General features: G+C 50.1%; 1 protein-coding gene across 1 annotated transcript in view; it reads left to right on the forward strand.

Moving 5' to 3' along the window:
* LOC134867389 (titin-like) overlaps positions 1-14,721 on the forward strand; it is a 184,009-nt gene that overhangs the window by 161,698 nt on the left and 7,590 nt on the right. Inside the window, 20 exon segments of the mRNA XM_063887927.1 lie at positions 143-436; positions 551-835; positions 939-1,238; positions 1,379-3,445; positions 3,825-4,127; positions 4,790-5,095; positions 6,146-6,436; positions 6,988-7,287; positions 7,509-7,814; positions 7,939-8,241; positions 8,515-8,796; positions 9,098-9,691; positions 9,806-10,093; positions 10,351-10,650; positions 10,773-11,075; positions 11,415-11,717; positions 12,040-12,624; positions 12,951-13,253; positions 13,496-13,795; positions 13,914-14,489. Of these exon segments, the coding sequence (XP_063743997.1) occupies positions 143-436; positions 551-835; positions 939-1,238; positions 1,379-3,445; positions 3,825-4,127; positions 4,790-5,095; positions 6,146-6,436; positions 6,988-7,287; positions 7,509-7,814; positions 7,939-8,241; positions 8,515-8,796; positions 9,098-9,691; positions 9,806-10,093; positions 10,351-10,650; positions 10,773-11,075; positions 11,415-11,717; positions 12,040-12,624; positions 12,951-13,253; positions 13,496-13,795; positions 13,914-14,489 (8,589 nt within the window).

The raw sequence follows: 14,721 nt of genomic DNA on the forward strand, positions 1-14,721 counted from the left end.
ATGCATACCTCACTCTCAGGTGATCATAGACTAAAGGTGTCAGCTTCTTCTTAAATTCAAAATGTGAAATTATTGATTATCTTCCAGGTATCGGCCATAAGAATAGAATGAAAATCTTTGACCTAAATCTCCTGCCTTCCAGATCCTCCAGGCCAGCCCGACTACACCGATGTGACCAGTGACTCGGTGACTCTGAAATGGGATGCACCCAAACGTGACGGTGGCAGCAAGATCACCAGCTACAGCCTGGAGAAACGCCAAGGCAAGGGCCGCTGGTTCAAGGCCAACCTGACTGATGTGCACGAATGCCAGTACACCGTGACCGGCCTGGCAGTGAACGAGCGATACGAGTTCAGGGTGACGGCCAGGAATGCCATCGGCGTGGTCAGCCCTCCCTCCAACTCCTCCGGCTTGATCGTGGTCAGAAGCGAGAACTGTGAGTAATGAAAGAAACTGGAGACTTTGATTATAACTGATTATATTACATACTGATTATACCACGATTGAAGTTACTTTTTGTACTAATGCGTTCCCTTCTCCTATTCACCAGCTTCTCCGTTGATTGAGTTTGGCCCGGAGTACTTTGAGGGTTTGACAGTGAAGGCAGGAGACAACATTCGGCTGAAGGCCACTATCACCGGACGCCCTGCCCCTAAAGTTGTCTGGTTCAGAGATGGTGCGTTGGTTACCAAACAGATGATGGACATCATCAATGCGGCTGGATCCAGCACGCTGTTTGTCCGGGATTCTGATCGTACACACCGCGGTCTCTACAGCGTGGAGGCTACCAACGGATCTGGCAGCAGAAAGCAGGACATCCTCGTTCAAGTCCAAGGTACACAGTTTGTACTTTTTGGTGTGTTTGTTTGCGCCCTCCCGGGTCTGTACATCACTGTATTAGGTATTTCTGCTGTAACCCATGCTTCTCTGTGCTGCAGACACCCCCGGGGAGCCAGTTGGACCCATGACATTCAGCAACATCTCGGAAGGAAAGTGTACCCTGTCCTGGAGCGAGCCAGAGAACGATGGCTGCTCAGAGATCACACACTACGTCATTGAGAAGCGTGAGACTGCAAAGATCTCCTGGGCGTTGGTCTCTGACGAGTGTACAGAGTGCACCTTCAATGCTACCAAGCTCATCAAGACCAACGAGTACCAGTTCAGGGTCTCTGCTGTGAACAAGTTCGGTATGGGCAGACCTCTGGAGTCCACCCCCGTCATTGCACAGATGCAATACAGTAAGTTGTACAGCCTTGTAGCACACAAAGATGTAATCCTTTAGTCAAATCTTATCAAACCCAGTTATTATATATTTCCCCAGAAAAGTGTGTTTTCACTTCTTTGAAAACCCTGTTCTAATGCTCGGTGTTCCCCTCAGCTGCTCCTGAAGCTCCTGGCACTCCTGATGCTACAGAAGTGACCGGTGAGAGCATCACGCTGTCCTGGACTCCTCCTACCTCTGATGGAGGAAACCCCATTCAGTCCTACATCATGGAGAAACGAGAGAAGAAGACTGTCAAGTTCTATAAGGTGATCACCAAGAAGCCCATCGTGGAGTGCGCCCACAAGGTGTCCAACCTGATGGAGGATATGGAGTACGAGTTCCGCGTGATGGCAGTCAACGACGCCGGCGTTGGAGCTCCCAGTAACGTATCCTTACCGATCAAAGCCGCAGAGCCCAAGGACATTCCTTGTGCTCCGTCTGTGGTGTGTGTCTCCGACTCCACCAACACCTCTATCAGCCTGGAGTGGTCCCGACCTGCCGACGATGGTGGCATGGAGATCATGGGGTACATTATTGAGATGGCGAAGGGAGAAGAAGAGGAATGGACAAGAGTAAACGAGGAGCTCGTGGCAGAGACAAACTACACAGCGATGTCTCTACAGACCAGCGGCAAGTACAGGTTCAGAGTGGCTGCTGTCAATCACATTGGCCGAGGCGAGGAGCGGGAGATCCCAGAGCCAGCGCATGCAGTGGACAGGCAAACGCCACCAATGGTGGACATCGACGCCAGCTTCAGGCAGACCCACATCGTCAAGCCTGGAGCTTCAGTTAACCTGGGCGTGAACTTCAGAGGAAAGCCAGTCCCGATGGCTACCTGGGTGAAGGAAGAAGGAGAGCTGGGGGTCAAGTCAGAGGTCACAAGTTCAGACGGCTTCAGTTCTCTGAACATTGAAAGCTGCTCCAGGAATGATACTGGCAAGTACACCGTGACCCTGGAGAACACCAGTGGCAGCAAGGCTGTCACCTTCACTGTGAAGGTGATGGACACACCTGGACCTCCACAAGCTGTGAACTTCAAGGAGGTCTCTAGAGGCACCGTCACCCTCACCTGGGAGCCTCCCATTAATGATGGCGGAGCGAGAATCCATCACTATATTGTGGAGAGGCGCGAGGCTAGCCGCCGTACATGGCAGCAGTCTGGAGGAAACTGCAAGCAGCACATCCTGAAGATCCAGGACCTCCTGGAGGGAGTACCTTACTTTTTCAGGGTCTCAGCAGAGAACCAGCATGGCATTGGTGAGGCCTTTGAGATAACCAAGCACGTCATTGCCACTGCAGAGCCAGCGTCTCCGAAGAGGATGGACATCCTTGACACTACTGACAGCACGGTGGTGCTGGGCTGGCTGAAACCAGAGCATGACGGCGGCAGCCGCATCCAGGGCTACATCATTGAGGCAAAGGCAAAGGATGGAGACAAATGGATGTTGGTGGGCAATACCACGAATCTCACCTACACGGTGGAGAAGCTCAACAAGGGAGATGAGTATAACTTCAGAGTGAAGGCCAAAAACGAGTCAGGCTGCAGCGCGCCAAGGGAAACTCTGGCTGCTGCACTGGTGAAAGAGCCGCACATTGAACCTGCCGTCGACCTCAGAGAGATCCCCAACCAGCTCGTCACATGCCACTCAGGGAAGACCTTCACCATCGATGTCCCTATCAGTGGCAGACCCGCTCCTAAGGTCAGCTGGAAGCTGGAGGAGATGAGGCTGAAGAACTCCGACAGAGTCTCCATCCAAACTACGAAGGACCGGACAACCATCTCCGTGAAGGAGGCCATGAGGGGAGACGGTGGTAAATACTTCCTCACCCTGGAGAATGTAGCAGGAACCAGGACCTTCACTATTGAAGTGAACATCATGGGCAGACCCAGTAATCCCACCGGACCCGTTGAGATCACATCCATCACCTCCGAGTCCTGCGTCGTCAACTGGCAGGCGCCAGAGGACGACGGAGGTACGCCGATCACTAACTACATCGTGGAGAAGCGCGAGTCCGGCTCAACTGCATGGCAGCTCATCAACTCCAGCGTGAAGCGCACAACTCTGGATGTCGGCCACCTCACCAAGTACATGCAGTACACCTTCAGGGTGTCCGCAGAGAACCAGTTTGGAGTCAGCAAGCACATCGAGTCCGAGACCATCGTCGCCGAGCATCCCTTCAGTGAGTGCCTCCGTCTCAAACTAAAAATGATACATGACATCAGGTGTAATAATACTATAGCATGTATGTGCTACAAACACTCATCACTGTGCAGTATTTCATTTACATTCTGTTCTTTTTTTAATGTATAAAGACTCCTGCATTTATTTCACCCACAACATTCTCTGCCACATGAAGACTCTTTGTTGGACATGTATATAGTGTGCTTCATCTGCAGTACGCACTGGTCTTGCAACATAATCTGCACCATTTTATTTCTGCTGTTTCTTCTTGCACTATTGGGACTAACTACACTGTAGCTACTGTGCATAGAAATAAAGCCTTCCAATCTTGAATCTACTTTACAGTTCAGAAAGTAAACATCTGTCTTTTTTCGCAGCCCCCCCTGGCCCTCCAACACGGCCCTCAGTGTTTAACGTCACTGCCAACACGATGACCCTGAAGTGGGAGGAGCCTTACCACGACGGCGGCAGCAAGGTGACGGGCTACTGGATTGAAAAGAAGGAAAGGAACAACATCCTGTGGGTGAGAGAGAACAAGATCCCCTGCTTTGAATGCTACAACAAGATGGAGGGTCTGGTAGAGGGCCTGGAGTACCAGTTCAGGGTCTACGCTATGAACAGCGCCGGCCTCAGCAAGGCCAGCGAGGCTTCCAAGGGGGCCATCGCCCAGAACCCCGTTGGTAAGTTCTGATCCGTCTTTCCCTTAACAAACCCCTGTTTCCCCTCTACTGGTTCCAGTTTCCTATTGACTGATCCCAGTTTCCTATTGACTGATCCCAGTTTCCTATTGACTGATCCCAGTTTCCTATTGACTGATCCCAGTTTCCTATTGACTGATCCCAGTTTCCTATTGACTGATCCCAGTTTCCTATTGATTGATCCCAGTTTCCTGTTGACTGATCCCAGTTTCCTATTGACTGATCCCAGTTTCCTATTGACTGATCCCAGTTTCCTATTGACTGATCCCAGTTTCCTATTGATTGATCCCAGTTTCCTAAAGACTGATCCCAGTTTCCTATTGATTGATCCCAGTTTCCTATTGACTGATCCCAGTTTCCTATTGACTGATCCCAGTTTCCTATTGACTGATCCCAGTTTCCTATTGACTGATCCCAGTTTCCTATTGACTGATCCCAGTTTCCTAAAGACTGATCCCAGTTTCCTATTGACTGATCCCAGTTTCCTATTGACTGATCCCAGTTTCCTAAAGACTGATCCCAGTTTCCTAAAGACTGATCCCAGTTTCCTATTGACTGATCCCAGTTTCCTGTTGACTGATCCCAGTTTTCTATTCAGTGGTCTTTATTTCCTCTTTACTGATTTCTGCTTCATTCTTCCTCAGATGCACCAAGTAAACCCGAGATCACTAACGTAACCAGAACCACTGTGTCCCTGAAGTGGTCTTCGCCTCTGAATGACGGCGGCAGTCCCATCGTGGGCTACATCATCGAGCGTAAGCCGTATACGCTGACTGGCGAGGGCCGCTGGCTGAAGTGTAACTACACCAACGTGATTGACACGGCATACACCGTGACAGCACTGGGCGAGGGTGAGCCCTACGAGTTCAGGGTCATCGCCAAGAATGCCAACCAGGTGTTCAGCCTGCCGTCAGAGTCCACTGGATCCGTGCAATGCAAGACCGACTTTGGTAAGACCTGCCCCCCAAAAAACATAGATATAAATGTGATGTGTGTTTGAACCGTCGGAGAGTTGATGATAGTTTGTTGTGGCTGCATAAGAGATGGATAGATACTTTATTCATCCCGCATCCAGACGTTTTTGTCCCAACAGCAGTGTGATAGTAATCATACAGTATATAGAAAATGACCACAAGAGTATCTAACAATGCACAATATACAATGGCAAAAAGCCCCCCCTCTAATATCCGTTGGACCGCCTTCAGCTTCACGGCACGCATTCTCTGTGGCATCGTTTCCCCGAGCTTCTGCAACGTCTCAACATTTATTTCTGTCATTAATTGTTGATCTTGTCTTGATGATGGAGATTCAGACCACTGATCAAAGTCTTCTCCAGCACATCCCAAAGACTCTCAATGGGGTTCAGGTGTGGACTCTGGGGGGGCCGATCCATGTGTGAAATGCTGTTTTTTCCGATTAGCTTCACTGAGAAGTGGGTTTCTTACGGCTACCCAGCTGTTTAGTCCCAATCCCTTGAGTTCCCTCCGCATTGTGCGTGTGGAAATGCTCTCTCTGTCACTACTGAACATAGCCGTGAGTTCTACTGTTGTTTTTCTACCATTTGATTTCACCAAACGTTCTCTCTTTTTCTGACCTCACTCCTCCCTGGAGGAGGATGTCCCCCACTGTCCTTCCAGTCTTTAATAATGCGGTGGACGGTTCTTAACCCCATTTAGTATTTCAGCAATCTCCTTAGATGTTAGCTCTGCTTGATGCCAGTAATTTGACCCTTCTGAAACAGATCAACATCTTATCCACGACCACAGGACATGTCTTTCGCCATGACTGTTTAACAGATGAGAAGCTCCTCTCTGCATCAGTTAGGGTTATAACTTGCTGCCAGCTGAAACATAATCACCCATGCAGTAATTATCCAAGGGGGGGCTCTACCTATTTGCTTAGTTAAATCCAGGTGGGGATCTTTTTTTTGACCTGGCAGTGTATAAACAATACTGAGTGCATCTGATCAGTACATTTCCACCCCCCCCACCTCCCAACAGAGCCTCCCAAGGCACAGCTGGACAGCAAACTGCTGTCAGAGATGGTGCAGGTCAGGGCAGGTTCAGACCTGGTTCTGGACGCTGCAGTTGGAGGCCGGCCGGACCCCAAGGCTTCCTGGGCAAAGGGCAATAAGGACCTGGAGCTATGTGAAAAGTACCATCTGCAGTACACCCCCACCCGGGCCATGGCCATCATCAAGTTCTGCGACCGCGACGACACCGGGAAGTATACCCTGACCGTCAGGAACGTGAGCGGAACCAAGACTGCCGAGGTCAACGTCAAAGTGCTTGGTAAGGAGGGGCTTGTTTTACAGTTAAGGGTTTGTTAGAGTCAGAGTTAAGGGTTTGTTAGAGTCAGAGTTAAGGGTTTGTTAGAGTCAGAGTTACGTTTTTAATAATAATACAAACGGTTTATTTGAATGGCACCTTTCATACAAGAGTCGGAATTGCTTCACAGTAGAGAATTTACACCTCGTAAAATGTAAATCACACAGAACACAGTTACCAATAAAAGACACAATAAAGACAAAGTGAACATAGAATTGACATGGATACAATTGTTTAAAATGTAAGATAATATAAACATTCATTAAAAGGAGGAACATGCAAATTCACATCATGATTACAACTGGGAATAATGGCAATGATGGGATACATCAATAGTAACACAATTCAGGGGACAGTTTAAGATGCATCAGAGTGCCTTGAAGAGGAGCAGCAGAGAGCAAGTGTCAGAGTTAAGGGTTTAAGCGCCTTAAGATAAAGTCTTCTTTAGTAGCACAGCACTGCTCACAGATTACAGTACTGTAGTTGCCATCAGTGAATGGATCTCCTGTTTCCAGACACCCCCGGGGTGTGTGAGGGCAGCGTGGATGTCAGCAAGATCACTCAGGAGTCCTGTTCCCTGAGCTGGAAGCCTCCTCTGGAGGATGGCGGTGACGACGTTTCCCACTTCCTGGTGGAGCGCCGCGACACCAACAGACTGAACTGGGTCATCATGCAGGCTGAGTGCAAGGAGACAACCTGTGACATCACTGGGCTCTTCAAGAACACAGAGTACCTGTTCAGGGTCCGTGGGGTCAACAAGTACGGTGCCGGGGTTCCCCTGCAATCGGAGGCCATGGTGGCCAGGAACACCTTCAGTAAGTCACTGGGAATTGTCTTTTCTTTTGTGGAAGGAAAACCATGTACTTTACTACTGTACCAGTTAGAAAGAAAACACCAAATCCTTTCGACTAACTTTTTGAAGATTTCTCCTAAATCTGAAAAATGTCAGGATTTTTTCAGACCAGAACTGAAGTTAGTATTACATCATTTTCAAAATAAAGCCCTATTGAGTTCTCACCCTTTACTTCCCCTTCAGCCATACCCTCTCCTCCGGGTACTCCAGAGATCCTGGTCTCAGGGGAGGACTTTGCTACCATCGAGTGGCTGAAGCCGGAGAGCGACGGCGGCAGCCCACTGCTGCACTACCTGGTGGAGCGACGCGAGAGGAAGAGCGCCCGCTGGGTGAAGGTGAACCGCGACGGCGCTCACTTGGACTGCATGCTGAAGGTGTGCGGCCTCACCGAGGGAAACATCTACCAGTTCAGAGTGACCGCCATCAACAAGGCCGGCGAGAGCGAGCCCAGCGAGCTGTCGCTGTACGTCGTCTGCAGGGAGCCCACGTGTGAGTTCAAGGACCATTTTAAGTGGTCATCCGAGGGCAGAAAAAACCTCGTACTGAAGGTGTTTGCTGTTTGTAAATCATCATTAGTTTATTGTACATAACTGATGCATTAATATCCTCCCAGGCACTCCTGCTCCTCCCTCTATCCCCCGTATCACCGACACCCATGCTGACAGCATCAGCCTGGCCTGGTCTCGGCCCGTGGATGACGGAGGCGCCGATGTGATGGGGTACATCCTCGAGATGCAGGAGGCCGGGGCTGAGGAGTGGAAGAAGGCCCACGAGAAGACGCTGCGAGCCGCCGAGCTGACGGTGACCGGGCTCGCCGCCGGGAACAAGTACTGCTTCAGGGTCGCTGGCATCAACATCAATGGCACCGGAGACTTCAGCGAGCCGTGTGCCGAGACCGAGCCTGTGGAGAGACTGGGTACGTGGAGAGATTATATTTAGTTAGTCAAAGAAGAGTGTCGGTAGAGAGCTTTCAAATGGAGCTTTTATTCTATCTATAGTCCTTAAACCCTAAACTTATTCAGCACTACTTGGTCCCCAAAACAAGCTGAAGAGATTTTTATCCTGCCACATAAACTACGTCACTAAATACCCCACTGGTGGATTTTAAAACGGCGGTTGCTAACAAGTGTGTAAATGAACGTCAGAGAACAATATATACAATAATGTATTTTCTGATATTGTCCCCCAGAAACTCCAGACTTTGAGCTCCACGATGACCTGAAGAAGACCATCTGTCTGCGTGCCGGCGGATCACTCCGCCTGTTCGTCAGCGTCACAGGTCGCCCAGTGCCCGCCATCACCTGGAGCAAACCAGGGGTGGACCTGCACAACAGAGGCTTCATCGACATCAGCAGCACCTCCACCACGCTCATCATCGACCGAGTGCACCGCTACGACGCCGGGAAGTACACACTGGTGGCAGAAAACTCTGCTGGCAAACAGGAAGTCAACATCCTGGTCAAAGTCTACGGTAAGGGAGCGTGGGGTGTATATAGTCTGCATGGCCGTCAGAATCAGTATCAGAATTCCTTTACTTCTTCCGCACCAGGGAATTTAGGGTATTACAACTGCAGATAAGATAAAAAGAATAGCCTTGCATATTAAATTAAAAAGTAGGCACAGAAAAGCCATAACAGAAGTAGCTGCTACTGTTTACAGATGTGATTCAATTGAAAGGAAAATAAAGAGCACAAAGCTTATCTTCACCATCTGTTAAAGTAACCGTATTCTGCTGAAGTGCCTCCACTTAACAAACGTATTTGCACTGATAGATACTCCGGGACCCACCGGGCCAATCAAGATCAAGGAGCTGACCAAAGAGTCGGCCACCATCTCCTGGGAGGCTCCAACGGTGGACGGTGGCGCTCCCGTCAACAACTTCATCATCGAGCGCCGTGAGGCGTCCATGAGAGCCTACAAGACTGTCACCTCCAAGTGCAGCAAGACGTCCTACAAGATCGACGGGCTGATGGAGGGCATGCTGTACTACTTCAGGGTCCTCCCCGAGAACATCTACGGCATCGGCGAGCCCTGTGAGACCCCCGACATTGTGCTTGTATGCGAGGTTCCTCTGCCGCCACACAAGCTGGAGATGATCGATGTCACCAAGACCACAGTGACGCTGAGCTGGGAGAAGCCCGAGCACGACGGCGGCAGCAGGCTCACAGGCTACGTCATCGAGGCCTGCAAGTTTGGCACTGACAAGTGGATGAAAGTGGCCACACTGAAGACCACGGACTTTGAGCACACCATCGAGAAGCTGAACGAGAAGGAGCAGTACCTGTTCAGGATCAGAGCCATCAACAGCCGAGGAGCCAGCGAGCCCAAAGAGATGCTGACTGCCGTCACCGTGCAGGAACAGAGAGGTAAGAACTCCACTTCTTGCGCCTTATTTCCTGTTCAGTACTACCATCATTGTGCAAGATCAGATCCGTATTTAATCCTATAGTTTAAGGTAATAATGTGTGTTTCCTCCCCAGTGATGCCGGTGGTGGACTTCTCCAGTATTCCTCAGAAGGTGGTAAACGTCCTGGCCGGAAAGACCCTTGAGCTGGACCTGCCTCTGGTGGGCCGGCCTCCTCCCGTCTGCGCTTGGTTCTTCAAAGATAACAAGATGAAGAACACAGACCGCGTCACCATCAAGAGCACCAGCAAGTTTTCCAAACTCACCGTGAGCGAAACCACCATCGACGACAGCGGCGAATACTCGCTGGAGGTGAAAAACATCGTCGGCGTCATCACCGAGGTCATCAAGGTCGTCGTCCTCTGTAAGGAAACCTTATTATTACTCTCCCTTTTTTTGATTACTCTTTCAATCAGGATTTGTAAATACTGTCGGAACAGGAAGTGTTTTGCTAACGTGTTGAATAGCTTGTTTCATTAGCACTTTCGTTCTGACGTCTTTAATGCTGAAGTGGTTTTTATAATCGTATTTTTTTGCATATATTAATTGTGTGTAATAGAGATGTGTTGTATTGTAGTGTTTCTCTAAAGTTCTGCTAACATCTCTGCGTCTCCCCTGCAGCTAAGCCCGATGATCCCCAGGGCCCCATCAGGTTCGACGAGGTGGATGCAAACACAGTCGCCTGCAGTTGGGAACCCCCACTCAGGGATGGCGGCGCCCCCATCAACGGATACAGTGTAGAGCAACGTGATGCCCACCGGCCCGGCTGGGTGCCTGTCTGTGACTGCGTCAGCCGACCTACATTTAAGTTTGAAAACCTAATCGAAGGAAACGAGTATGTGTTCCGTGCCGCTGCCATCAACCGCTACGGCACCGGAGAGTTCCTGCAGTCAGAGATCGTCACTTGCAAGAGCCTGAAGAGTAAGGATTTACAATAAATAATCCGTTTAAATGCTTAGGGTTTGTGTGACAGGAACATGAATATAAATTCAAAGAAAAAGGCAGTTGTGCATCGGGAACATAAAATGTGATTTCCCTCCCAGATGTGCCTGGACCCCCGGGCCGCCCCACCATCTTCGACGTTTCACGCGATGGCATGACGGTTGCCTGGAACCCACCCGAGGAAGACGGCGGCCTTGAGGTTTCCGGATACATCATCGAGCGGAAAGAGGTGCGTTCGGACCGCTGGGTGCGAGCAAACAAGAACCCAATCACCATGACCCGGTACCGGTCCACGGATTTGATCGAGGGCCTGGAGTACGAACACAGGGTCATCGCCATTAACGCCCGCGGACAGAGCAAACCCAGCCTGCTGTCCAAATCCGCCACTGCCACAGACCCCATTGGTAAGAAACAGAGCCGGTACTGTACATACCGGGTTGAGTTTAGTAGATTCAGAGAAAAGTGGGAATTTAATCGAGCTACAGTGTGAGGCTTGAGATTGCTTATTGCCAAAAGTTCACAAATACAGGAAATGAATAAATAACTTAGAACTAAATAATTAACATTTGAACTGCCCTTTGATCCAGGGGTAAGCCACCTTTTTTCCGTACACTAAATCTAAATGTGTTTTAACTGATGGAGGATTTTAGTGATGGAACGTCTGGATGTGAAGTTATCAGAGAAACAAGCTAAGCTAATGTTAGCAACAGAGAACCTTATTAACACAGTGCGCCCCCCCACAGATCCTCCCGGCTGTCCTCAGAACCCGAGGATCACAGACACCACCAAGTCCTCCGTGTCTCTGGCCTGGAGTCCTCCCGACGACGAGGGCGACGCCCGGGTGGACGGCTACCTGATCGAGATGCAGAAGGCAGGCAGTATGGCCTGGATGAAGTGCAACACCACGCCCTCCCTAATATGCGAGTACACACTCACCCAGATGCCTCAGGGCGAGGAGTTCAAGTTCCGTGTGATGGCCTGCAACGCTGGCGGCTCGGGAGAGCCCGCCGAGGTGCCAGGAACCGTCACTGTGACGGAGATGCTCGGTAAGAGGATCATATATGGGTATTATGACACACAACAGTCTTTTCAGTTCTCTTCCGCTGGTATATTTTATTATTAATAAAGAGTCAAAAGTGTTAGCTGACAGAAATTCCACAGAGGAAAAGTAAAGCAGACTCAGAATGAAGGATATGTAGGATGAGGGTGCAGACAGCAGAGACAGAAATATAGAGGTTTCTTTATCAGAATCAGAAATCCATTATTCATCCCACTGAGGACAAACTGAGAAGAGGGCCAGAAGCAACTTGGACTATAAGAATGACCCGTCCAGAAGGAGGACTAATGTTTAAACTCTGGTTGTTGCAGAATCTCCGGACTACGACCTGGAGCTGAAGTACAAAGACGTGTATGTGGTTCGTTACGGAGGTGTGGTCCGCCTCTCAGTGCCCATCAAGGGTAAACCTCACCCATCCTGCACCTGGTCCAAGGACAGCGGCGCCGTGTCCACCAAGGCCATGATCGCCTCAACGGAGGACACCAGTGAGCTGGTAATCAAGGGAGCTGAGAGGGGCGACAGTGGAATCTATGAGCTGCTGCTGCAGAACGCAGTGGGCAAGAAGAAGGCCACGATCAAGGTGAAGGTCATTGGACGGCCTGCCGCACCCCAGGGCCCGCTGCTCTTCGAGGAGATCCAGGCCAACTCAGTCAAGGTGTCCTGGAAGACGCCGGAAGACGATGGTGGTGCAGAGATCCTGGGCTACATCGTGGAGAGACGCGAGGTGGCGAGGAACGCATGGTACACCGTGGAATCCAGAGTGACGGAGACACATCTGCTGGTGAAGGGCCTGTCGGAAGGGGTGGAGTACCACTTCAAGGTGACGGCTGAAAACTCCTTTGGCGTCAGTTCCTCTATGAAGTCCGAGCAGCCTCTGGTACCCAAGACCCCAATTTGTAAGTGTTCCTTCAAAATCCACATCAAGGATTTTATTTTAATAGCTTTGTCTGTTCTCCTAAACTCACCAAAAGCTAACATTAGCATGATGCATAACACTTCAGAAAAATAGTCATATAAAAAATAAGGTCAGAAAGTAAGTGGGGGGGTTCATTGTGTGTTAAATGTCAGAATCAGAATTGGTTTTTTTACCAAGTAGGTTTTTATAAGGAGTTTGTGTAAGTGGTGCCTTCAAAGACACCGAAAGAAGAGCTTGTGTCTTCACACCTGTAATGTTGGACAGTGTGTAATGATTCAGTTCTAACACTAAGTGTTTTTCACCAAGGTGTCCCCGAGGCTCCCAGCACCGTGCCAGAGATCATGGACTTCACCAAGAACTCTGTGGCGTTGGCCTGGTCCAAACCTAAGTACGACGGTGGATCCGCCATCACTGGATACTTCATTGACTACAAGCTGGTGTCAGCTGAGACGTGGACGCGCCACACTGCCGCCGTCAGCTCCACCATGTTCACACTGTCCGGCCTCACACCCGATGCCGAATACACCTTCCGCATCGTCGCCAGCAACACCATCGGACAGAGCGAGGCCGGGCCTGCGTCCGAGCCTGTCACATGCAAGGATCCATTCGGTGAGAACCAGAACCATAGCCACAACAAAAGCCAGAACCAGAGCCATACATTAAGAATCGTGTTTCATGAAGTATTTATAAATAAAGAGTTGATCCTTGGAGATGAATTGGTACCATAAAATGTTCCATCTTGACCAAAATTAGGTTGGAAACAAAGTGATACAAGATTAAGAACGTTAATATTTCAGAGACACTGCGGTCCGTTGACACCAGAAGCTTATCGTTTTCATTTCTCTCCTCAGACAAGCCCAGTCAGCCGGGCGAGATCGACACGGTTAACGTTGCAAAGAACACCATCTCCATCCGCTGGCAGGCGCCAGCGTGTGACGGAGGAAAGGAGGTGCTCGGGTACTGGGTGGAGCACAGGAAGTCCATCGAGAGCAAATGGACAAAGTCTAGCAAGCAGAGGCTGAAGGATAAGGAGTTCACCGCCTTCGGCCTTGCCGAGGCAACCGAGTACGAGTTCAGAGTGTTTGCTGAGAACGCGACAGGCATGAGCCGACCACGAAGGACCGCCACCTGCATCAGGACCAAGCTCAGCGGTGAGCCAGATTATCATCAGTACTATTTGTAGTAGTAATATAATATTCAGTAGAAAAGTAAATCTAAAAGTCTGTTACTGAAGGTACTTATTAACATCTTCCTTGTTCTGTGACACAGTTGAAACTCAACCAGGCCTGAGAAAGGAAATGGACGAAGTGACCACCAAGCTGGGTCAGCCCGCCATCATGAAGTGCCAGATCATCGGCAGACCCCTGCCCGACATCAAGTGGTACCACGCTGGCAAGGAGGTCATCGAGTCCCGCAAGTACGAAATGAGCTCGGACGGCCGCAACCACTCGTTGTCCATCAGCACGGACCAACAGGAGGATGAGGGTGAGTACACCTGCAAGGCCGTCAACGATGCCGGGGAGGCCGAGACCAGCGGCACCCTGGTGCTGGAGGCCGCTGCATGCTTCCACCCCGACTACCCGCTGAAAGAAACCTACTACGCTGGCCTGGGGTCCACCCTACGCATCCACTGCGTCTACATCGGCCGGCCTGAGCCCAAGATCATGTGGCTGCACGGTGCTAAGACCCTACAGGACACAGAGGAGATCAGCATCGAGACCACCGGGTTCTACACCCACCTAGTGATCAAGAACGTGCAGCGCAGAAAGCACGGAGGAAAATACCGAATCCGGCTGCACAACCACTTTGGCCGGGCGGACACCGCCTTCAACGTTGAGATCTACGGTATGGAGCAGCAACACTGGCTTTGTTAGGGGGACTGTTAATATGTTAGTAGATGAGGCTAATGTTATTAGTATTATACAATAAACAGATAAAGACAGAGCTAATTTTATTGGTAGTATACGGTGAGTAGAATTGGAAAATCAGGAGGAAATACGTTAGTTTGCTTTCCTCTTTCAGCATTTCTTATTATTGATTTGTTTTGTCACTTTGAGAATTCAAATGGAAGTTCTCC

The sequence above is a fragment of the Eleginops maclovinus genome, chromosome 7 (assembly GCF_036324505.1).
Source record: "Eleginops maclovinus isolate JMC-PN-2008 ecotype Puerto Natales chromosome 7, JC_Emac_rtc_rv5, whole genome shotgun sequence".
NCBI classification, from domain to species: domain Eukaryota; kingdom Metazoa; phylum Chordata; class Actinopteri; order Perciformes; family Eleginopidae; genus Eleginops; species Eleginops maclovinus.